Raw genomic sequence first — 25,364 nt, forward strand, 5'->3', positions numbered from 1 at the left:
AAGTATTCAGACTCTTTACTCAGTACTTTTTGTTCAAGCACCTTCGGCAGCGGTTACAGCCTCAAGTCTTTTTGGGTATGACGCTACAAGATTGGCACACCTGTATTTGGGGAGTTTCTCCCAGTCTTCTCTGCAGATCCTCTCAAGCTCTGTCAGGTTGGATGGGGAGCGTTGCTGCACAGATATGTTTAGGTCTCTCTAGAGATGTTCGATCAGGTTCAAGTCTGGGCTCTGGCTGGGCCACTCAAGGACATTCAGAGATTTGTCCCGAAGCCACTCCTGCGTTATCTTGGCTGTGTGCTTAGGGTCATTGTCCTGCTGGAAGGTGAACCTGGAGCACTCTGGAGCAGGTTTTCATTAAGGATCTCTCTGTACTTTGCTCCGTTCATCTTTCCCTCGATCCTGACTAGTCTCTCAGTCCCTGCCACTGAAAAATACCCCCACAGCATGATGCTGCCACCACCATGCATCAGTGCCAGGTTTCCTCCAGACGTGACTCTTGGCATTCAGGCCAAAGATTTCCATCTTGGCTTCATCTGACCAGACAATCTTGTTTGTCATGGTCTGAGAGTCTTTAGGTGCCTTTTAGTAAACTCCAAGTGGGCTGTCATGTGCCTTTACTGAGGAGTGGCTTCTGTCTGGCCACTCTACAATAAAGGCCTGATTGGTGAAGTGCTGCAGAGATGGCTGTCCTTCTGGAAGGTTCTCCCATCTCCACAGAGGAACTCTGGAGCTCTGTCAGAGTGACCATCGGGTTCTTGTTCACCTCCCTGACCAAGGCCCTTCTTCCCCGATTGCTCAGTTTGGCCGGGCAGCCAGCTCTAGGAAGAGTCTTGGTGGTTCCAAACTTCTTCCATTTAAGAATGGTGGAGGCCACTGTGTTCTTGGGGACCTTCAATGTTGCAGAAATGTTTTGGTACTCTTCCCCAGATCTGTGCCTCGACACAATCCTGTCCCGGAGCTCTACGGACAATTACTTTGACCTCATGGCTTGGTTTTTGCTCTGACATGCACTGTCAGCTGTGGGACCTCATATAGACAGGTGTGTGCCTTTCCAAATCGTGTCCAATCAATTGAATTTACCACAGGTCGACTCCAATCAAGTTGTAGAAACAAGGATGATCAATGGAAACAGGATGCACCTGATCTCAATTTTGAGTCTCATAGCAAAGGGTCTGAATACTGTAAATAAGGTATTTAATTTTTCAATTTTTTATAACTTTGCTAACATGCTTTGTCATTATGGTGTATTGTGTGAAGATTGATGAGTGGAAAATCTATTTAATCAATTTTAGATAAGAATATAACGTGACAAAATGTTTTCCAAATGCACTGTATATACTACATAGGGTTTTCTGTAATTAAATAAAAAGATCTGTAACTCAAATAATCACAGAGAGTGAGAGAGAGACGTCTCATTTGCCACAAGTTTTGTATTTTTCCATATAAAAATAGCCATCTCATCATTATCATCATTATATACATCAATGAACAGCCTACACAGTGTTAAAGCTTTTGTCAAATTCACTTTTGGTCATTTTTTTCCAGAATGTTCTGCTTTCACTGAAAGCAAGAGCTCTTTGATACTTGTCTGATTATTTATCTAAAGGTTCGTGTCACATTTCCTTAGGAAATTAGAATAGATGGAGATTACTTCCTGCTGTGTTTTCTCTAAACCTAGGGTCATATTCATTAGGGCAAAGCGTTTTGCAACAGAAAACGAAAATGAGAATTTCTTTTTGGACAAGTTTGGGTAATCCCTTCCTGTTTTAGTCCCTTTTCTTCCGTTTGGTGCCTAATGAACGCGACCCAGGAGTGGGACAGGAACCAACACACACTGTTCTCAATAAATACAAAATGATCAAAAAAGTGACCCTCTCAAGGAGGTCACTACACTACATTACATTTGGTCAACATGCAAAATCAACAATGACACAATATTCCAAATAAGTCCTTGATTTTCCCATACGAGAACAATTTCTTTGTTTTCATCAACATAGGATTGAAATAGAAGATATTTGATCTGATAACTCAGCTGTTACAATCCTCTGTTCTATAAGAACAGATTCTTCAGCCACCAAGACGTGGAAATCAATTACTTATTGAGTTGCTTTTTGAAAGCATAGAGAACCCCTGTTTGACTTAATCGAAAGTGCTGTGGATCTAACACAAGACAGAGGAAGGGAAAGGAAATAGAGAAAGAGAGACAGGGTCGGGAAGGAGGGAGAAAGTCTGAGCAGCACTCAGCGTCAGAGAATAAAAAAACAAGAGCTTATTAACTGACTAAGACGTCACAGTAACACTGGAACATCAGTCCTTTGCCAATACCTTTGTTTCCACCTAGAATAAAGCCTGAACATTGCATAAAGACGCACGATTGAACTAGTCCTAGGGCTCGATTCAGTAAGTATCGCTAAAACGTCACATTGCACAATCGAAATGTAAAGGTCATTTCCGATTCAGCCGACATACGCAGCCTTTACCGGGAATGCAATCGGGCGGGAACATTGCCTTTAAATTTAAATCACGCTATAACACTGACCTTCAGCGATACAGATTGAACCCAACCCTAATTTGGAGAAAAAAATTGGAATATGTTTGTTGAGTACCTTTCCTATTGTTTGATGATTGGCTGATGCTTCATAATGAGGCCGCCTCGAAGCCTTCACAGAACAATGATTAAACACTCTACAGTACCAGAAGGAGATCCTTCTGACCAGATATGTGAAGGTAGTTTAGGGGGCACAGGAGGGGCATCTGACCACAGGGATACATTCTCACCCCTCTTAGCTAGAAGGGTAACCTCACCATACCCTGAGCTAAAAGCCGGCACAACCGAAAAATAGTCACGTTTATACATTGAATGGCGGACAGATCATCAACATCTATGTTACGATAAATGTTCTCCTTGAGTTATTATTGCACTTCAGCGGGAGCTGGTTTGGGTTAGCCTTCTTTACGGCCCGTGGAGGTTCACACTGGAGGGTGTGGTCTAGGATCCATCTTACACTCCCTCTGCCCGACCCATCCAATGGGGTGGCTCACTATGCCGTGAGGGCATGCCCCAGGATCAGGTTAGCCAATCAGAAGAAGGTTTGGTAGTTAAGTCTCCTCCCTCTCCTTTGGTTCAGCTGCCCACTCTGACGTAGGTGACCCGTCCCTTGGCAGACTTTAGACTGGCAGGGCCCGTCTTGAAGAATACAAGCTGGTGACCTGTAGACAGAGAAGAAGAAAAAAAGTAAACACGTGAATAAAAAGTAGAAAAGTAGGAGAGACCGTAAAGTTGAAGACATTATGTTAAATGAGCAGAATGTAACCTAAAGCACGTGCTTCCCTTCTACAATGTATTACTGGTTCATTGCATGAATGCAATGACAATCGTACAATGCCAGAGATGTACAAAATAATTGAAAAAGACTGAAAAGAAAGAACTGCGGTGAGAGATATACTGTATGACAGGGGAGGAGAGGATGAAGAGTGAAGAGAATGAATGTGAAAGTGCTGTCCTGGTTCAATTACGATTAGTGATTGCCATGCTGATGTGCTCCTTTCAGACTGCGCTACAATTAAGTGTGTGTGTGTGTGTGTGTGTGTGTGTGTGTGTGTGTGTGTGTGTGTGTGTGTGTGTGTGTGTGTGTGTGTGTGTGTGTGTGTGTGTGTGTACAATACAATACAATGATAACACTGTAGCGTGAACACATTCATTTAACTCTTACCTGTCCAGGTTGTCTGATTGGTCAGTACAAATGCTCGGCACTGGGCGTGGCTCTCACATACACCAATAGCCTCTGTGATGCTGTAGACTGACAGCAGACATCCATCGTGCTGATAGGATGGCCAGCAGCGGTAGTTCTCCCCAGGAATAGAGGCATCCACTACACGCTTATAGTCTGGAGAGGAGAAGGAATTTAGTTAGCAAGGAAGGGTGTGCGTGTGTGCGTGTGTGTGTGTGTGTGTCTGTCACTGGCAGGGTGTAGATGCACTGAGGGTCCTGCACGCGTGTAATGAGGTAGGTCATTGTGTGAGCGCGGGGGTTCTGTTTTGTCTGTCTGTCAGAGGGAGTGCCATGGAGCTATTTGGGAGTGAGAGGCTGACATGTCTTCTGTGATCCTCGACGCCACCCTCCCACTCATCCCACCCACACACGCACACACACACACACACACAGACACGGCACACACACACTCACACTCCCCTTCTCCTCTCTCACCCTCCCTTTGCCCCACTAACTATCTGACACACATTGTAAAGGCCACTTTTCTACAATGGTTGCCACAGCAACCACGACCCTAGGCAGACTGAACTCAGGAGTGACAGAGAGAGCAGAAGAGAGAGAGAGGGGGGAGAGAGAGATAAAGGGAGAGTGATCTGAAGGGCCCAGGAATGAGGACCACACTAGAATACCTCTACAATTCTTTCTCCTCTCTCTATTTGTCTTCTCTGTTTTTATCATTCTAATCCTAAATCTTAAACGGGACCACTTTAAAATATTATTATATATACTGTATATATAAAAAAATTACCTTTATTTAACTAGGCAAGTAAGTTAAAAGAACAAATTCTTATTTACAATGACGGCCTACCCCGGCCTAACCCAGACGACGCTGGGACAATTGTGCACCGACCTATGGGACTCCTGATCACGGCCGGTTGTGATACAGCCCGGGATCGAACCCGGGTCTGTAGTGATGCCTCTATCACTGCTATGCAGTGCCTTAGACCGCTGCGTTACTCAGGATCCCTAAAATAGAAAAGGGCGATTGATTTAAAACATACAAATCAAATGAGATTACAATTCGATGTAATACATGTGTAGACCGAAGTTGCAATTTAAATGTACGCTTACCATGGCAATATAGTAACATAACTTTCATCAAATTGTATAATAGAGTGAATAAAAAAAAAGATCAAGATTGTTTTAACCAGATTCAGAGTTCCCCTGAGGATCCACTAACAATATACAGATGAAGTCGGAAGTTTACATACACCTTAGCCAAATACATTTAAACTCAATTTTTGTCATGATCATCGTAAGAACATTCGGACCAAAGCACAGCGTGAAATCGGTTCGACATTTTTTATTATAAGTGAACCGCACAACAAAACAATAAAGAATAAATCACACGTGAAGCTATGGAGTGCTCACAGGCACCTACATATAAACAAGATCCCACAAAAACCAGTGGGGAAATTGCTGCCTAAATATGATCCCCAATCAGAGACAACGCTAAACAGCTGCCTCTGATTGGGAACCATACCAGGCCAACATAGAAATAAAACAACCTAGATTACCCACCCTAGTCACACCCCAACGTAACCAAAATAGAGAATAAAAAGGCTCTCTATGGTCAGGGCGTAACATTTTTTCACAATTCCTGACATTTAATACTAGTAAAAGTTCACTGTCTTAGGTCAGTTAGGATAACCACCTTATTTTAAGAATGTGAAATGTCAGAATAATTGTAGAGAGAATGATTTATTTCAGCTTTTATTTCTTTCATCACATTCCCAGTGGGTCAGAAGTTCACATACACTCAATTAGTATTTGGTAGCATTGCCTTTAAATTGTTTAACTTGGGCCAAACATTTCAGGTAGCCTTCCACAAGCTTCCCACAATAAGTTGGGTAAATTTTGGCCCATACCTCCTGACTGAGCTGGTGTAACTGAGTCAGGTTTGTAGGCCTCCTTGCTCGCACATGGTTTTTCAGTTCTGCCCACAAATGTTCTATAGGATTGAGGTCAGGGCATTGTGATGGCCACTCCAATACCTTGACTTCGTTGTCCTTAAGCCATTTTGCCACAACTTTGGAAGTATGGTGGGGGTCATTGTCCATTTGGAAGACCCATTTGCGACCAAGCTTTAACATCCTGACTGATGTCTTGAGGTGTTGCTTCAATATTTCCACATAATTGTCCTCCCTCATGATGCCATCTATTTTGTGAAGTGCACCAGTCCCTCCTGCAGCAAAGCACCCCAACAACATGATGCTGCCACCCCTGTGCTTCACGGTTGGGATGGTGATCTTCGTCTTGCAAGCCTCTCCCTTTTTCCTCCAATCATAATGATGGTCATTATAGCCAACAGTTCTATTTTTGTTTCATCAGACCAGAGGACATTGCTCCAAAAAGTAAGATCATTGTCTTTTTGTGCAGTTACAAACCGTAGTCTGGCTTTTTTATGGCGGTTTTGGAGCAGTGTCTTCTTCCTTGCTGAGCGGCCTTTCAGGTTATGTCAATATAGGACACGTTTTACTGTGGATATAGATACTTTTGTACCTGTTTCCTCCAGCATCTTCACAAGGTCCTTTGCTGTTGTTCTGGGATTGATTTGTACTTTTCGCACCAAAGTACATTCATCTCTAGGAGACAGAACACGTCTCCTTCCTGAGCGGTATGGCGGCTGCGTGGTACCATGGTGTTTATACTTGCGTACTATTGTTTGTACAGATGAACGTGGTACCTTCAGGCATTTGGAAATTGCTCCCAAGGATGAACAAGACTTGTGGAGGTCTACAAAATTATAATTTTTTAGGTCTTGGCTGATTTCTTTAGATGTTCCCATGATGTCAAGCAAAAAGGCACTGAGTTTGAAGGTAGGCCTTGAAATACATCCACAGGTACACCTCCAATTGACTCAAATTATGTCAATTAGCCTAACAGAAGCTTCTAAAGCCATGACATAATTATATGGAATTTTCCAAGCTGTTTAAAGACACAGTCAACTTAGTGTTTGTAAACTTCTGACCCACTGGAATTGTGATACAGTGAATTATAAGTGAAATAATCTGTCTGTAAACAATTGTTGGAAAAATTACTTGTGTCATGCACAAAGTAGATGTCCTAACCGACTTGCCAAAACTATAGTCTGTTGACAAGAAATGTGTGGAGTGGTTGAAAAACTAGTTTTATTGACTCCAACCTTACTGTAGGTAAACTTCCGACTTCAACTGTAAGTTTGTCGACGGACAATAAATAAAAGCAAAAACATAAATCTAAAATACGAAACAAATGAACAGTAAAGTCAATAGAACTAAATAGTTTTCCTTTGCCAAGGCCCATATCAAACTACTGCTGGTAGCCAACTGTTAATAGCTGTATGTTGTACAAATTCAAAGTCTTTTTCTCTATTAGAATAGCCTGTTTTGCGTCCTGGGTTTCATGCTCAGTAGAGCAAGTCTTATTTCTCAGAATGTTCTCACGTGAAACAATAACTACATAGACATACTGTGTAACCACAGTACATTACTGATTAAGCCCGACCAGACTTGGTTAGCTGGATCTGAGGTGGAAAAGATAATATTGAGTGCATGGCTACCTGTGGAACAGTCTTTGCAAATTATATGCAACTAACCGTATACAAGTATCAGTAAGTAGTTTGAATGATCAGATTTCAACAATGTATATGATGCTTTGGAATATGCACATAACAACACAGTCATGCTCTGGATTTTAGCGTGCTAGGGTCTTATGTAGGATCATAGTTTGAGACAGTTTTCTACAGCAGGAAAATAATCCTGCAGCAACAGTAAATGTGAATTATTATGTGGATTAAATTAATGGACATTTTTGTAGGGGTTGATCCATTTTTTTGTGAGGGAAAATCAAGTCTGAAATTTCTAAGTGGAAATTACAAACTTCCGAAGCCTTTTTAAACCTCAAATACACAACAAGTGTTAAATTCCCTGAAAGTTCTCCTGCGACAGGGTGATCAAATTAAGATCCTACATATGTAGCTTGATTGATGTGTGGCAATTGTCATTCTCACGAAGTAAAACAGAATTGATCTGTGCTACTTTTTCTAGTGGTTAGAAACATTCCTGACTATGATTACCGGCCATTGTTATGCTGGTCTTTGGATGCTAATAGTGAGGTTTTCCTCTGTCTCATCCCAAATGGCTATGATTACACTGTGGTTCTAATGGCTAGAAACCACACTCTACACAGTCCAGTCAGCAGGATAGCCGTGTGTGTGTGTGTGTGTGTGTGTGTGTGTGTGTGTGTGTGTGTGTGTGTGTGTGTGTGTGTGTGTGTGTGTGTGTGTGTGTGTGTGTGTGTGTGTGTGTGTGTGTGTGTGTGTGTGTGTGTGTGCACGTGCATTGGTGTGTGAGTGCGTGTTTGTGTGCTTACATGCTTGTGCAGTGCCTTGGATAAGTATTCAGACCCCTTGACTTTTTCCACATTTTGTTACGTTACAGCCTTATTCTAAAAATGGATTAAATATTCACATTTTTTCATCAATCTACACACAATACCACATAATGACAAAGCGAAAACAGGTTTTTATACATTTTTGCAAATGTATTAAAAATAAATAACAGAAATACCTTATTTACATAAGTATTCAGACACTTTGCTATGAGACTCGAAATTGAGCTCAGGTGCATCCTGTTTCAATTGATCATCCTTGAGATGTTTCTACAACTTGATTGGAGTCCACCTGTGGTAAATTCAATTGATTTGACACGATTTGGAAAGGCACACACCTGTCTATAAGGTCCCACAGTTGACAGTGCAGGTCAGAGCAAAAATCAAGCCATGAGGTTGAAGTAATTGTCCGTAGAGCTCCGGGACAGGATTGTGTCGAGTCACAGATCTGGGGAAGGGTACCAAAACATTTCTGCAGCATTGAAGGTCCCCAAGAACACAGTGGCCATCATTCTTAAATGGAAGAAGTTTGGAACCACCAAGACTCTTCCTAGAGCTGGCCGCCTGGCCAAACTGAGCCATCGGGGGAGAAGGGCCTTGGTCAGGGAGGTGACCAAAAACCCGATGGTCACTCTGAAAGAACTCTAGAGAACCTTCCAGAAGGACAGCCATCTCTGCAGCACTCCACCAATCAGGCCTTTATGGTAGAGTGGCCAGACGGAAGCCGCTCCTCAGTAAAAGGCACATGACAGCCCGCTTGGAGTGAATGCCAAGCGTCACGTCTGGAGGAAACCTGGCACCATCCCTACGGCGATGCATGGTGGGGGCAGCATCATGCTGTGGTGATGTTTTTCAGCAGCAGGGACTGAGAGACTAGTCAGGATCGAGGGAAAGATGAACAGAGCAAAGTATAGAGAGATCCTTGATGAAAACCTGCTCCAGAGCGCTCAGGACAGACTGGGGCGAAGGTTCACCTTCCTACAGGACAATGACCCTAAACACACAGCCAAGACAACGCAGGAGACAAGTCTCTGAATGTCCTTGTGTGACCCGAACTTGAACCCGATCGAACATCTCTGTAGAGACCTGAAAATAGCTGTGTATCATCACTCCTCATCCAACCTAACAGAGCTTGAGAGGATCTGCAGAGAAGAATGAGAGAAACTACCCAAATACAGGTGTGCCAAGCTTGTAGCGTCATACCCAAGCAGAATCCAAGCTGTCAACAAAGTACTGAGTAAAGAGTCTGAATACTAATGGAAATGTGAAATTTCAGTTTTTTGATGTTTAATAAATTAGGGGGGGAAAACTGTGTGCTTTGTCATTTTGGGGTATTGTGTGTAGATTGATGAGGGAAAAGAACAATTTAATACATTTTAGAATGAAGCTGTAACGTAACAAAATGTGAAAAAGGTCAAGGGGTTGAATACTTTCCCAAAGGCACTGTATGTGTATGATAATTATGTATGTATGTGTGTACTGGTTAGTATGGCTCCATGAATCAGCAAATAAATCATTATTTCAATAACCTATAGGTTGTGATTTTAACTGAGACAGCATTCATGCTGTACATGAAGCAGTTTGAGCATCTGTACTTCCCCTACACAATCAGGATCCACTTTTCCTATCTTCTGTGGGTTTAATGAAGCTTCACAGGACTGTGACAATGGGCCTAATGAGAAGGGCAGCTTCAAAGCAAGTCCCCCCTGCTCCTTTAAAAGCCTCCCAGCCTATGAAGCATGAATCATTGAGTCCAGCTTTCTCTTTCTTTCACTTTCTCTCTCCGTTACCTACTATGTTTCTCTACTTCTCTTTTTTTTTAAATTGTCATGCCTGGCTGGACCAGGAGTAGTCCTGGTGATTTACAGGGAGGGTTTACACGCCTGTTTGAAGAGGAGGAAGAAAGATGGCCTTTAAATGGAGGGAGGGACAGGACAGTATGTCTCTCCGGACAACCTGTCCGCAATTTATTATGTGGAGGTACACACACACACACACACACACACACACACACACACACACACACACACACACACACACACACACACACACACACACACACACACACACACACACACACACACACACACACACACACACACACACACACACACACACACACACACACACACACACACACAAGCTGGCCCCCCTGCATGCGTGGCAGCAGACAATCAATAACTACAACTATCGGACACTTTATGGCCATAATAAATGCTTAACGTAGCTCTCGCTTTCTGCAAATGCAGGACTTAAAAGCTCCAGGAATGGCATGACGGGGAGAGGGAAGGGGAGGGATGGAGGAATGAAGGGAAGGAGGGCGCAAGGAAGTAGGCATGTCCCTGTGTGTAATTGCAGAAAAATCACATGATGCAAGGCCACATTCCACAGGGAAGCCCTGCATGGGCGAACACTTCCCCAGCTAACACATAATGTTCTGAGAACCATATGTTTCTTAGAGCTTGGTGAGAGCGTGGTTGTCCTATGGTTAGTTTGCATACAACTAGGGCTGTGGCGGTCACAAAATGTGGTCAGCTGGTGATTGTCAAGCAAATAACTGTCAGTCTCATGGTAATTGACCCTTAATTAACATAAACACATTTAGCATCTCCTGGCTTCCACCTCAAGCCACTGATGCAGACCTTTGGAACATCTACATTTTAGAAAGTCTAATAAATCCATGTAATGTAGCCTACACATTCACAATGAATCCATTATTTATTTTAGACAGATCTAAAGAAACATGATATGAAGAAAATATAGTATATTTCAGAAGAACAGAATAAGATACTGTGAGTTGTCCTTATGTTAGGTCCTGATCTGGCTATGCCATATGGCTGTGGGCTACACTGGCTCATTTAGCAGACAAGATTTGCTTCGAATGCGTGGCATTATTTAATATTATTTTATGGTATGAGGAATACAGTTGAACATAGCTGAATAAAATAGCAAGGATGTTTTCTCCAAACGATTTGAGGGAGTGCGCACGTGGCTATTCTGTGTTGAGCGGTTAAAAAATAAATAGGTATTCCAATATGTTTAATTTAGAGTTATTAATGTAACTTTAGTTGTGCTATATGTTTTGATTTTTAATACGTTGTAAGGCTGCATAATGACATTCTTATGACGATTTGATAAAAGTCGCTTGAAAGGCATGAGCTCTGCTTAGTTTTTTGCGCAGGCTGTACACACTTCATCATTCTTTGATTCACTTATTGAGAATTTCCCGGCGACATCCCCTTTGTGTGACCGTAATGCACCCCAAAAAAATCCATGCCTTTTGCAGCCCTTCTCCCTGAGGGTTGCCCCGAAGCACCTCTCACTCACATGGCTCCCCATCACATGTACGGGTCTTTCTCACAGGCTACAAGTGAAGACAGACACATCGGGAACACAACTGCGCGCATCCTTATCCAATTCGGAGGAGCATATTGAAGATATTGGAATAACTGTCCACATTTACTTTCGTCAGCCAACAAGATGAGTAGGCCTAATGAACAGCAAAAACACTAGTCTATGTCAATCTACTATCCCCCATAGTACAAAGGTTGACCTATTCTATTCTGTGGGAGAAATAAAAATTTCCAAACATAGTCTGGGACAGTTGTGGGATGCGATAGATCACAAATTAATACAACCACAAGCATCAAAAACCTTTTTCAAGCAATGAGGCTGACGCAACAGATCAGAACGTTTAGCTTAAAATGTTGATAAACTGTTAGGCTAGTTATTCACATTATAAGCGCAAACACAAGCGTGAAAACACTATTATCAAAAGTGACTACAAATGTGATTATGCATGTAATGTTTTTATTATAAACGTGCATTTTTAAGGTGAAAATGATCTTCCCCAAACTTGAAACTCACGCGCTGCTTATATCTGTCAGTTAGGCTCCACACCCCTTGTAAAGCGGATTAATGTGCTTAAGAAGTTACTTGGCCACTTTAGATGTGATACAAACCTTATCAAAACATATAGGCCTATGGTCTAGGCTACATGAGTTGTGCGACTATGATTCGATAAAGTCACACAAAAAAAAATGCATTATTTCTTGCCTTACGCTGGTCTTCATTCACAAGTGATAATATATAATTCACAAGTGATAGGCTAATATTGTCATCCATCAGACTATTCTTGATGTAATCTTGTCTTTACATATACTAAATAATAGATTTAGAATGGACCATTATCATGCACTTGTTTAGAAACAGGGGCAGGGGAAAAAATATATGTCATCTCTGCATTTAAATAGCAAACGGAGGACACTTTTCCCATGGTTTATTTTCATGCCAGCCAGGTAGGCTATACTCCTGTTATAAATATAAGCAATGTGCTTAATATTAGGAAAGTTGAGAAATAAATATAGTAGGCCAGGCCTATAGAAAGCTGATGGAATCCTCCTATTTTTAATAGAGGCCATCAACTGTTTTGTTGCGCAATTGCATAGCCTATAGAAATGTTGCGCAACATGAGCTCATGGCCTCTCATGAAGTGTTTGATTAGATTTCCGATCATATTTGCATTGATGTCAGAGTGATTAGAGAGTGCTGAGTGCCAGGCAGTTAGCAAGTTTGGTAGGCTACTAATGACCAGCAGCAGCATCAGAGCTTGGAGAAGCCTAATTACCGTGACTAAATGGTTAAGTAGAATTTGACTGCCTTCGGGTTTAGCAGTGATACGGTCACCACAACAGCCCTACATACAACCTTCCCACAACTTTCTGGGAATGGTGCCAGATAGTTGCTTGGCATTGGAACATTCTCAGTTTCTCTGTATTTCATTGCTTTAACACAACGTTTCCTAAACGTTCTAGGAATGTTCCCCAACTGGTTTGGCATTGGGAATGTTCTCAAATAGTTCAGAGAATGTTAAGGAACAATGTTCTTCTGTGGGAATTTCAGTTCTTCAACATAACGTTTCCTACATGTTTCCTCATGGTTCTATTTAAATTCATGTTCTGAGAAAATATACAAATGTCCATAAAAACCATAAAGAAACATTAGTAACTTTCAGAAAATGTTCAATGCATGTTATTTAAAAACATAAACATACTTTCTCCATCTTGTTAAGGGTGTTCAAGTGTGTTGGCCACACCTGATCTTAATGAGCGCTTTTTTCATTTGAAATGGGTTCTGTTTGAATAGACTAAAATGAACAGCATAAAATCATGGCATGCTAGCTCCATCCTGGTGGCGCAGTGGACTAATTACATGGATAGAGAACAGAAGATTATATGTTTGAATCTCACTGATGCCATGTGAAAAATAAAAATAAAAATGTGTCTGCATGATGCCTAAGGAAATGAATTTCTATGTGTCCTATCTGTGAGTTCAAAAACGTTAACCCAGAATAAGATAGCAGTGTTTTTAAAAGTCTTATTGAAACATTCAGTTTAAGGAAGTTATTAAAAAAACTCCAAATAACCTATAATTAAGTTTTCAGAGCATTAATAAAACCTCACAGGAAAACGTTCAAGGAACCAAAGTAAAACATTCTCAGAACCTCCTGGCAACCTAAAAATAACATTCCCAGAAAAGGCAAAATTGTCACTTCTGTTCTCAGAACGTTTTAAAAACATTCAATTTTACCAGTCAGTAAAATAATGGCTTTGTCCCCACAACCAATGTGAAACCAAAAGCAAACGTTCCCCCAACTTCCAAGGAACCAAATGTGATAGCTGGGTAGCCACTGAGAAAGACCCTACCAGTGTTCCTGTGTAATAGTTATAGTAACAGCGAGAGAAACCACAGCACTTTGTTCTGGGTCAGTGAGAGAGGAGCTCAAGGTGGGGACTGGGGAGTGAGAGGCCTACTGGAGCAGCAGTGTCTTTGTGAATAGCTAAGCAGACCCAGTTGTGTTCGGCCCTTGGGCTGCGAGCAATCGTCAGTCAACAACTGTCTGAATCTGCTTTACACTGCCAATGGAGGGAAGCGATTCGACACGAAGGAATGGGGAGAGAAAGAACATGTGAAAGTAAATGAAGAAGAGCAAGGGACACCAAGTGAACATTAGAAAGTGAAAACTGACTCCTCCAGATAGAGGAATGGAGAAAGGTGAAAGGATAGAGAAGGAAAGATTTCGAACATACAGTAGATGAGAGCTGAGCGGGAGAGAGGGAGAGCTCACTCAGTCTAACCTCCTCCCCCCCAAATGCACCCTGGGATTACCAGAGCTGTCAGTCTCTCCCATCCCCCACTGAGTTCCCTCCCGTTATATGAAGTGTAATCTTTTTAATCTCATTCCATTTGTCCGGCGCATATCTGATCAGACCCTTCTTTCTGTCCTTACTTCACCCCCCTGAGCCTCTAGGCGTACTCACACACACACACACACACACACACACACACACACACACACACACACACACACACACACACACACACACACACACACACACACACACACACACACACACACACACACACACACACACACACACACACACCAGCCCCCTAAGGGCAGTCCATATATGGCCATCTTCATGGGCCCTCCAGTCTGTTATGTGGCGGTTCCAACCCCAAACTTAGTGTGTCAGTCGAGGGGATAAATGCCAGTAGCCTAGACATACAGCCAATTGAAAGGGGTAGTCCAGGACACAGAAAGTCCAGGGGAGACAGCCAGTTATGTAACTATATTACCGTATGAGCTGATATCTAGCACAGTGTGTGTGTTGGATGCACTGCTATGTTTAATTACATTAGACTGTTATCTTACACAGGAATGCATGGGAACAGAGGAATGATGTACTGGATTTGCTGTGGTATGACAGTGTGTATGTGTGTGTGCCTGTGCGTGTGTGTGTGTATGCGAGTGGGGGTGGGTGTGTATGTGCATGCGTGCACATGTGTGTGTGTACTGTATGTATGTATTTGTGTTTGCATGCATATGTACCTGCTCTGTGCGTCTGTGTGCTGTTCTGTAGGTAAAATCCATTCCTGTACAGGTACAACACTTCCTCCAACTGAAGTAGTGTCTCATCTATCCCCCATATCAGCTCTCCTGAAACCAACACAGGAAGAAACATTCAGATAGTGCAACACAGTTTAAACTCTACACCTTCAAACAAAATGTCACATAACAAGGTTAGGACTCATTGTTATACAGATATTAAAGCATACAATTGAACCAAAAACTGGTTGAAACTAGTGTACAATAGCACAAACAAAACAGGCGCAGCTCAGTCTTTCAACATCAAGGGACATGGGGCAGTGTCTGTGTTGGCTATTCTTATAGCAGGGGTTCTCAAAGTGGGGTCTGCGGAGGTACTGCAGGGGGTACGCAACCAGATCTGAAATATACTACTAACAACAACAGATTAAACCAATTTTGGCCAAGGGATCCATGGAATAAGTTTAAAGGGTGTAATACAAGACAATACAATGTAATATTAATCTAGAATTTATGTTCTTAACCCTGGGCAACATGGGCCTGGGAAGCTCACAGGGATATTGGTGTCCACACCTATTACGCACTCAAAACTTTTTGAATTCCTCAACAAAAAAACAAAAAAAATCCTAATGGACTATAATTTAAGGTTTAAATTTAAAATAAAAAATAAAAAACGTTTGAGAACCCCTGCCTTAAAGGAAAAGCTGCTCAGAGGTCGTGAAGCTGTCTGTCTGATAGGCTGACTGGGAGAGATAGGATCACCTGACTCATCCTCCAGTTCGCGCACACACTCACAAACACACAGATGCATGCACACACACATGCACACAGACAGAGACACACACCGCCCGCCCACGCGGCCTGCGCCTTCACGGCCAGTTGTGTCCCAGAAAAACAGATCTCAAACACCCGGCTGACATACCATTAACCTGAGGAGAAGCCAGATAGGGAGGAGGGAGGGAGGGGAGAATGGAAGAGGGAAGGGTAGAGAGAGGGGGAAGCAAAGAGAAAGGGAGAGAGAGAAAAAGAGAGGGCAGGGTGGATAGAAGGGGATCCAGCTTAAGCAGATAACGTAGAGAGCACTGAGGCAGACTAGGTATACTGGTAGCTCAAGTGGCTTAATCCCTAAACCAAACAGGAACTAGTGAGAACTAGAAAGAGAGAATCAAGGTTGTTTCCACATCATTTCAACAACAACAAAAATCACGTTGAATCAATGTGGAAAACTGATTGGATTTGCAAAAATGAAGTGTATATACAAAAAATGTAAGTTGAACTGAGGGCACTCACCTGTGGAGTTAACTATCTTGTCCAGTAGGGGTCTTAGAGTGGGCGGGGCACTGTGAGGCAGCAGGTAGGTGAAAAAGAACCTGGAAATCAAAATCAAATGCAGTTTCAAACACCACAACCAAGATTCCTTAGACTCCAACAAATCCACCCCCACATTCTGAAATTGCATTTTTGTCCCCCACCAAGTTGTATAAATCGAATGTGATACAAAACGAGGCCCCGGTGTGCGTATGGAACATGCAGAAGCCTCAGAGCGGTCGGGTAGGCTGTTTGGAGTGTTTACCTGACTAGATAATTATTTTTATTTTATGCGCCCCTGACTCTCATCATACGATGACGTAACTAATTCAGAGGAGGCTGGTGGCTGCCAAAATCGGAGGAGGCACTCATTGTCATGGCTGAAATGCAATGAACCCAACCAATCCTCGGATTATTTCCCCACCAGTCTTCGCTGAACTAATTGGATGATCCTTTAAAATGGCGGGGGTCTTGATTCTTCTGTCAAATGGCCAAACGCTTGCTCCTCACCTATAGGCGTTGTAGAGATTGCGCTTCTCGTTGATGCCCAGGCAGCGGCCTCTGCTGCAGGGGAGGGTGAAGTTGCGGGCGGGAAACTCCATGACGCAGTCTGAGGTGGAGGAGGGTGAGCAAGGGGCCTCCTCGGTGCTGGCGTCGTCCAGGTCGGTGACTTTGAGCTCCCCCGCCACCAAGACAAACTGGCGTGGCCTGAAGTCCAGCAGGGTGACAGAGCCTAGAGGAGAGTGGGCCAGGTAGTGGAGAAGACGTACCAGACTCAGGCAGATCTACAGCAGAGAGAGGAGAGAGAGAGACAGAAGTGATAAAGAGAGGGGGGGGAGAAATCAAACGTTAACACACATTTACATCACATCGTTTACAAACCTTTGAACTCATCGTTTATGCAAGCAACTGCACTTTCTTTATGTGGTAATTCTCTAAATCCCTGAGAAAATCACTGAGAGGACCCTGCGTGTGTGTGTGTGTGTGTGTGTGTGTGTGTGTGTGTGTGTGTGTGTGTGTGTGTGTGTGTGTGTGTGTGTGTGTGTGTGTGTGTGTGTGTGTGTGTGTGTGTGTGTGTGTGTGTGTGTGTGTGTGTGTGTGTGTGTGTCTCATTGTGTGTGTCCAGGGGGCAAGGGTAAGGTCTGAGAGTAGCAAGAGGACGTGTGAAAGGGGGACTTGAGACCTATAGAAGATATACTATAAACCGCACAGAGAGGGGGATTGAGACGGAGAGAGAGAAAAGAGGTGAAGAGGAGGACCTGAACAGCTAATTTATTTTCAGGCGAGACAAAATAGTTTTTTAATGTACTGTGGATTATTAGTGAGTGGGAAAGGTCAGACTCAGAGCACTGAGGCGTGAAGGAAGTCTCTTTCTTGCCCTAGTGAAGGAAGAGTAGTGCTGGAGGGATGCAATACTATGTCACACTGTGCTTAAATGCTGGGTCAAAGTCCACATTTCAATGTGGGTCCTTCCCTGTGTACAATGATGAGGCTAAAGCTGGAATTTAATCAGACTAGTCATAGGGTTATTGCAGTGTCTTTGCTTACAAACTTCTCATAGTTTGTAATCAGATTTTTTTGAATGAATGATTTGATTTATAGTCATAGGTTTTTTTTTGTACCCAAAACTAATTTTGTTTGACCATGGTAAAAAGTACTACTGTTTATTGTAAATTCTACAACGTGGGTTTGATTGAATTCAGCCATTAGTTCACAATATCCATACATGTAAATGAGCCTGACCTGAAGGTTGACAGACTGCTGGGTGGGAGTGGTTGGTGAGGGAAGGGGAGGGGCTAAGGGGGATATGGGTGTGTCTGTCTCACTGACAGGGGCTGCAGGCCGAGGCCATCAAAGCCTTCATCAACGCTTACAGGAAATGGCTACAGACTTACGGTAAATAGAGCGTTTGAAATTCAGTGGGTTTACAGCGGGCCTGCCTAGAGTCTATTAATGTCTCATGCAAATTGCAAAAAAAGCGTATTTCTTTTCATTTTCCACTCCACATTTCAAGGGAAGGATCTTGGGTGAGAAGAAGGAAAGATACCTGACAATTATGTTATGGGGAAACAAAGGAGCAACCAAAAACAGCACACATTGATGCCTCCACAAACACACACATCAAGATCCATAGACAGTATGTGGTGATACTCCAGTCAAATATTATTATTATATTAAAGCTGCAGTATCTCATTTTTTGGGGCAACCTGACCAAATTTACATAGAAATGTCAGTTACAGATCTGTCAATCTCATTGAAAGCAAGTCTAAGAAGAGGTAAATCTGTTCTATATGATCTTGTCTATGCTTCCCACTGAGCCTCAGATCCAGTGAGTGAACCGCAAAGACATTAACAGAGCCATTTGGAGAAAAGCAACATTTTTATGTGCAAATGAAAGTTATTTGAACGCTGTTGCTATCCTACTTACTAAAAGGAACAAGCGCGAGGAAGGAGTCTTAAAAAGCAGGTATTTCATGGTCGCTGTTTAAAAGGGGGAGTTTATTTCACTTTTACTTCAGTGGCTTAGAAACATTTCCGGCTATCATTCAAGGCCCAGGAAATCAGTGGAAGGTTACCTCGATGTATTTACCAGAAGGCTGATGTATTTGATGTGTCTAACTACACTATGGAGCTCCGAGAGGGAGACAGCTCTGACTCTGGTTAACCTTTTACTGCAGTGGGCTAAATCATTGTCACAGAGTGTTTCTTGGTCTTAAACAAATCTACTCTGAAACAAAAGTATACACCTCACACACATGGTTATGGGCATAAAGAGAAGACACCTGTAGCATGTCAGATATGGAGTTGAAATGTATTCAATGTTTTTGTTTGCATCCCAATATTACACTTTATATACATCACAGAAGACTGAACTATAACAAAACTGTTGACATAGAAACACTGGATTTTGGGCATTTAAAAAAAATATATGTTTAATAATTATGAAATTATGAAAAATATGAATAACATTCCACCCATGAGGCCACGAGGTCATTTGACTGCAGGAAAAGGTTCAAGTTCACCTCTCCTCTATAAATACAGTGTTGATTAAGGGATGAAACAACTAATGCTTTAGGAGGTCATAGACTAGTGTGATGACATGTAGATGGGCGTAGTGTGCAGTGTTATAAATGACAGTGATGACACATCCAAGAACGTGTTGAGCCGTGCATGTGTCAATGGTTACACTGGGAACTCTACAACTAACTCTCCCATGCCCAGTTCCCAATCCACCCCTAGCCCCTACACCCTAGTCCCTACCCCCCAGGCACTTATTCAAATCTGAAAATATTGGATAGATGTAAATAATATGGAAGCCCAACACACTTAAGGAAGCCCAATGCCTTTCAGAGGGCAAGGTGAAGCTAATAACACATTTTGTATATCTATCCATTCCTTTCAGGTCCATAAGTGCCTACAGCTATTGGTTGATTTGGAATTTAGCAAACAATCTCCACTGAACTTTCCCGCCCCGTATCCATCACTACACTTTTCCGTTGAAGGAAGTCTCTCAGTAGAAGAGCTGCCTGTCTCAGGGAATCTCCTCCGGTGTTGCCAGCGAGGGAAGGAATAGAGGTAAAGGAAATGAAAGGATACCTAGTCAGTTGTACAACTGAAAGAGAGCACTTGCTGGTGATTTCATGCACTGGAGCTCTTCCATCCTCTGTGTGGCAGACGGGTGGACACTCCCAGGCCACAGGAAGCAATAGGGAATAATTAGAGTGTGGCGCTGTGGCGATAGTGATCGGCAGACCCAGCAGCCCCAGCGGCCCAGTGGCACACAGGCTCATGCTGCTAAGCTAGGGAGGCAGGAAACTGGGCAGGCTGTGGAAATACCATCTGCTATACCAGTAGTGTCCCTATAAACCAAGTCAAGCCAGCCAATGCTACAGCCAATTCGCTCTGCACTCAGACAGCCTGTAATGGGTTTGAGTCACAGGAGGCTCAGTAAGGCCTTAGTATCCATTCATGCATGTGATCCACCCTCAGTCCCTCAGTAACCCCAACCAGCCTACTCTGCTGACTCAAACATTTTGCACTCTGTTCAGTGAGAGACAGAAAAGCACAAGAAGCTCACAAGAGAAGTGTTAATGTTAATGTGCCATGAGATGAAATACTGGTAGTGCTTTAAGTGAGGGTCTGTGTTTAAGTGAAGGGTGTGTGTGTGTGTGTGTGTGTGTGTGTGTGTGTGTGTGTGTGTGTGTGTGTGTGTGTGTGTGTGTGTGTGTGTGTGTGTGTGTGTGTGTGTGTGTGTGTGTGTGTGTGTGCGTGTGCGTGTGCGTGCGTGCGTGCGTGCATTGTAACACTCACCCTGAAGCGTTCCTCCCAGGAGGTCTGCAGTAGTTGAATCATCTCCAGAGGACTACCGAGCTCTGTAATGGCTGTCACTGTGTCCTGGATGTCATTGCTGTCCTGGTAGCAGTAACCATACAACTGGAGGGGGACGAAGAGATACACTGGTTATTCATCTATACATACTGTACATGGTATAAATCTGAGCAGTCAATTGCACACAATCTCTATCAGAAGATGATGTTTTTGTATGTCAATTGCATGCATTCTGATTCTGAAAAGGCAATGACACATGAGATAGCTTTGGCACTGATGAATGTTTCTTTTGGTCGATTCCAGTTGTTTACTCTACTCTGTATTACCATGGCGACAGCCTCCTAGAGAATCTGGCTGGCCCTTTGCTTGCAGAAACATTTACATAAGATCATTTGTGCCAGAAGAAGTAGTTTGAAATTAGAGGGCATGAAATTCAATCTAAAAAGCTGAGCAACCGACATCGCCGTCAACCATACCACCAAACCAAATCAAGGGAAAACATTGACTACGCAAAACAGAGAAGGTGGCATTGCGTGTTGTTTTTTGGTTAATAAAATGCTTCACAAGTGAATGATGTGAGAATGTAGCGTGTCGGAGAGTAAAGTAAAGGGTTCATACACTTGGAGTCTGACTAAATGTTTGTTAGCAGTTTTGGTGCATCTGCGAAGAGCAATGTGAAGAGGGATGCAGAGACATTTATAGCAGTGGTGTGTGATAGGAAATGTGAGGTGCCCAGTGGGTGCCAACCCTGTGGGAGGAAAGGAAGGGCCTGTGGGCAAGGCTGGCAGAGTGCCCCCTCACCCCACTCATGGGTGCTGCACGAGAAACACATGGAGAAGACTTCACCCTTGCCTTCTTTGTACTCGCACTTGTCTTTTCCTACCAGCACTAACTTTCCTGATAATTACTTTTTTAAGGAAAAATGTACACTATGACTGTGATATGTGGTTGTCTCATCCTAGCTATCTTAAGGTGAATGCACTGACTGTAAGTCGCTCTGGATAAGAGTGTCTGCTAAATTACGAAAATGTAATGTTATGTAAGTGTACACTTCTAGAGCTTTATTCAGGCCTCCAGGATAAGTCCGATTCAATATTTTCCTTGTGCAATGAGATTTGCATGTTTGAATTGAGTTTAGTTTAATAGAGTTGAGTTTTCTAGTTTTGTGGTCTCTTTATTACTCTCTATAAATAGTGTTTAGTTGAGTTCATGAATCCAAAGTGCATTTTTGCAGCAAAGATTTGCTATCTGAGATAAAAATTCACATTAATGACTATTATCACCCTACGCCATCTCCCTCTGATTCAGAGGGGGTTGGGTTAAATGCGGAAGACACATTTCGGTTGAATGCATTCAGTTGTGCAACTCCCTTCCCAGATTGTGTGTGTGCACCACATCTGCAGCCAGTGCTGAAGTTGTTGGTATCGTGCAGCAGAGGCTTTCTTATGCGAACATGACTGCATCTGGGCAGTGTTGTTCCTCCGTGGCAGACTAGACTCATCAGCAGCTCAGCATGCCCTGAGTGAGATAGCAGCTGTACGCATGCTGGGGCAGTGTTTGTGTTTACTCTGAATGTGGTGCCATTTTGTCTGATTGGAGTTCAGAGGTCACTCACCCCGGTAGTTTGCTAGCGTCTTTCTACTGAGAAAGGCATCACTGAAATATTTTAGGGAAATGTTTTTTTTTTTTACTGTTCTGTTGTGAGTTCAGGTTTTGATATGTGTCTTTTTTTTCTGGAAGAAGAGGTTTATCTATGTGCGTTGTTGGACGGGTGTATATGGAGCATGACAGAGCGTGGCTTACAGTGAAAAGGCTGAGAAACTGTGAGGTGAGGTAAGTATCAAAAGGCAGGTACGTTAGGAACAAAGCCTAGTACGCCAATCCCCTGGCAGTTCTCCCCCTTCCTGGCCGCAGGCAGGAGTGAGTCAGCATGGCACGGCTCGGCATGGCCTCACCAGGAACAGAGAGGGGACCAAGGGCCAGGGCCACAAACACACACCAGGCCAGGGACCAGATACACTCACACAGGTCATACCCTGGGGTTTAACCCCACTGGCCAATTGGCTGTACACACAGGAAGGAAGTTGAAGGAAGGAAGTTCTCTCTGTTCTTACTAAACAGAATGTAGGGTAGTGGGAATGAACATTTCAACTGAGACAGTCGTATAGAGATATTATCGAGAAGTGAGAGATGAAGATGGACAAAGAGAAGGAATCCATGTAGGTTCTGCTTGAGGTGGGACTGGGTAGTGGTCAAAGTGAGACATTTCAAGCAGCCAAGAGGGGGTGCTGCTGCTGGAACAGTTGCCCCGCTCGAGAAGCAGATGAAATAGTCGAGAACATATGCTATACGAGTCATAATATGCCAACACATCAGCGCTCCACAAAAGCATTTCTGTGTGGGACATTATTAATGTGTAAATAAACGCGGGGGCCGGCAGGGCAAGCCGAGCTGGCTGTTACCCCATTCACCACACTTTCTTTAACGAGGGCCTCCTGGTCCCTGATCAAACCGGCCCCGGGGCGGACATGTTTGTCCAGAGATGAAATCCCCAGCATCTGCCAGAGCCCAGAGCACACTGCTGCTATTCTGTTGGACAGGGTCACTGCAGGACTGAGTGTCAGGCAAACAAGAGTACCTCTATCATATGAACAGGATTCTCTCTGGATCTCTGCTATGGGCTGGTGGCGACTTACTATAAGCCCAGGTCAGGTAGTAGACCCAATAAAAAAGTTGAGATTTGAATTTCACTCACAAATCATGTAATAAGGAACATACTTTTGATTACTATTCATGTGGAATTCATCAAATCCATGTGTGAAGCGTATTCATGTAGAGTATACGGGTTTAACTTAGCGCTCCTGTGTGTGTGTGTGTGTGTGTGTGTGTGTGTGTGTGTGTGTGTGTGTGTGTGTGTGTGTGTGTGTGTGTGTGTGTGTGTGTGTGTGTGTGTGTGTGTGTGTGTGTGTGTGTGTGTGGATGTAAACCTGTGTGTAAGCCTGTGTGTGTATTGTGTGTGTGTGTGTGTGTGTGGATGTAAACCTGTGTGTAAGCCTGTGTGTGTATTGTGTGTGTGTGTGTATCGCATGAAGTTAATGGTTGAATTTCTTATGCCTTGTTTTAATCAGAGACTTGGGCCAAGTGCCACTGGCAGAAAAACCTCTAATGTCGTTTTCATTTTCCATGTGAATTGATCCTAGTACATTAAATGGATTTGAGACTTATAATGCATTAAATAAAGGAGGGTGAAATTGTTAAAACCATACGTTTGGGTGCATAAAGGGGTTTAAAAGTTTTGAGTTTCGATGATTAGACTCCGTTTATTACATTTTTCCCCTTATATAATTTGCATGACTTCATAGGGTTGAAAACACAGAGTTTGGGAGAAAGTGTTCGGGCAGCATAGACGTATGACTGCTAACTTAGTTACGTTATTTATAATGAGGGATACCCGGAGAAAATCGGACCTCTGAAATGAAAATGGATGGCCCACCCTTCAGTAAAATATATTTTTATCCGACCATCCCTGAACGCTTAAAAAAAACTAAAAAAACATAACGTGGATAGGAGAGAACATGCCTACCATTTACCCTCACTCCTAGGACAGACCAGAGCCTTAGATATGCAGTTTTAGAAACTGTTCTTCGTTTTGTAAGCATTACATGGCAAAGTAGCCAAGAAGGTTGTGGATTCGCAGACCACCGCGGACAAGGGTAGGGGTGAAAAGATATCCATTAAAATAAAAGCACTTCCTGAATCTATCAACTTATTTGCGGTCTGAGAAAAAATGTCCTTTTATAAACGCATTTCATGCCATTTTAAGTCATTTTTACATGATTGGAGACAAGCAGAATCTTTTTTTATACCACGACAGAGCATGACAACAAATGAGTGTATGCTGCAGCAGCGGAGACGTTTTGATTTCTATACAGGCTAGTCTAAGTTTGGAACAGTGTTGAAGTCGTCTGTAAGCTGTAAAAACGTTGCGCAACAGAAGCGTTTACAACTGACGTATTTCTGATCGTAAGTGGTCGTTTACTACAGCAGCCGCATATCATCAGGTAGACCTATACGCATTTGGGAAACTATCCTTGTGTTGACTGTGATTAGGGCCTGGGAATACAAGAGCAGCTGCTACGGCAAATTAACAAACTAGGCATGCATAGCTCACTGCACGATCCTCAAACCAATGACTGGCCAAACTCTTGTTTCTAAAAGCGATTTCAAAGGCACTGTAGAATGACTGTACAGCCTAATAAGGCATTTTCCGTTTCATTATTATGTAATTCGAAGTAATTATGTTTTCGATGACATTTTATGCAGCCTAAATGCGACATGTATAGATAGGCATGTTGTTGAAGTGCGGTTGTTGACGTGTTGTTGAAATGCCGAGCGCTCCTGCCAGCCGGTAGCGTGTCACAAATGCGTCACAATCGATTTCCCAAACGGCAGGCTATAGCCTTGAAATACTAACAAAATAGTCTAAATAATACATGTTCATTCCTTCTTAGGCTACCTGGCTTGCTCCTGACTGATTTAGAGGTAGTGTGTTGTTTAATGGCCTGTTGAAATGTCGAATGTCAATTGAATTGATCACTTCCAAAGCGAAGTTACATTTGTGTCTCCTCGGCTATAGAAGGTTGTAGTGCAGCCTCTGAATATCATAGAGACAAACCAAAGATATCTCAAAAG

At 43.0% G+C, this 25,364-nt stretch overlaps 1 protein-coding gene across 2 annotated transcripts in view; it reads right to left on the reverse strand.

Annotated features, from left to right (window-relative positions):
- Positions 1-1,415: 1,415 nt before the first annotated feature.
- Positions 1,416-25,364, reverse strand: part of pkdcca (protein kinase domain containing, cytoplasmic a) — a 39,778-nt gene continuing 15,829 nt past the window's right edge. Inside the window, exons 2-7 of one of the 2 annotated variants that reach the window (XM_055902066.1) lie at positions 20,655-20,777; positions 16,854-17,128; positions 16,326-16,405; positions 15,039-15,146; positions 3,717-3,890; positions 1,416-3,213 (exon numbers count right to left, since the gene is read on the reverse strand). In XM_055902066.1, coding sequence (XP_055758041.1) covers positions 3,128-3,213; positions 3,717-3,890; positions 15,039-15,146; positions 16,326-16,405; positions 16,854-17,128; positions 20,655-20,777 — 846 coding nt within the window. In that variant the 3' untranslated portion in view covers positions 1,416-3,127. Of the gene's footprint in view, positions 3,214-3,716; positions 3,891-4,625; positions 4,742-15,038; positions 15,147-16,325; positions 16,406-16,853; positions 17,129-20,654; positions 20,778-25,364 lie in introns of those variants that run through there. The other variant, XR_008756626.1, reaches the window with a different exon arrangement.

The sequence above is a fragment of the Salvelinus fontinalis genome, chromosome 37, assembly GCF_029448725.1.
Source record: "Salvelinus fontinalis isolate EN_2023a chromosome 37, ASM2944872v1, whole genome shotgun sequence".
Lineage (NCBI taxonomy): Eukaryota > Metazoa > Chordata > Actinopteri > Salmoniformes > Salmonidae > Salvelinus > Salvelinus fontinalis.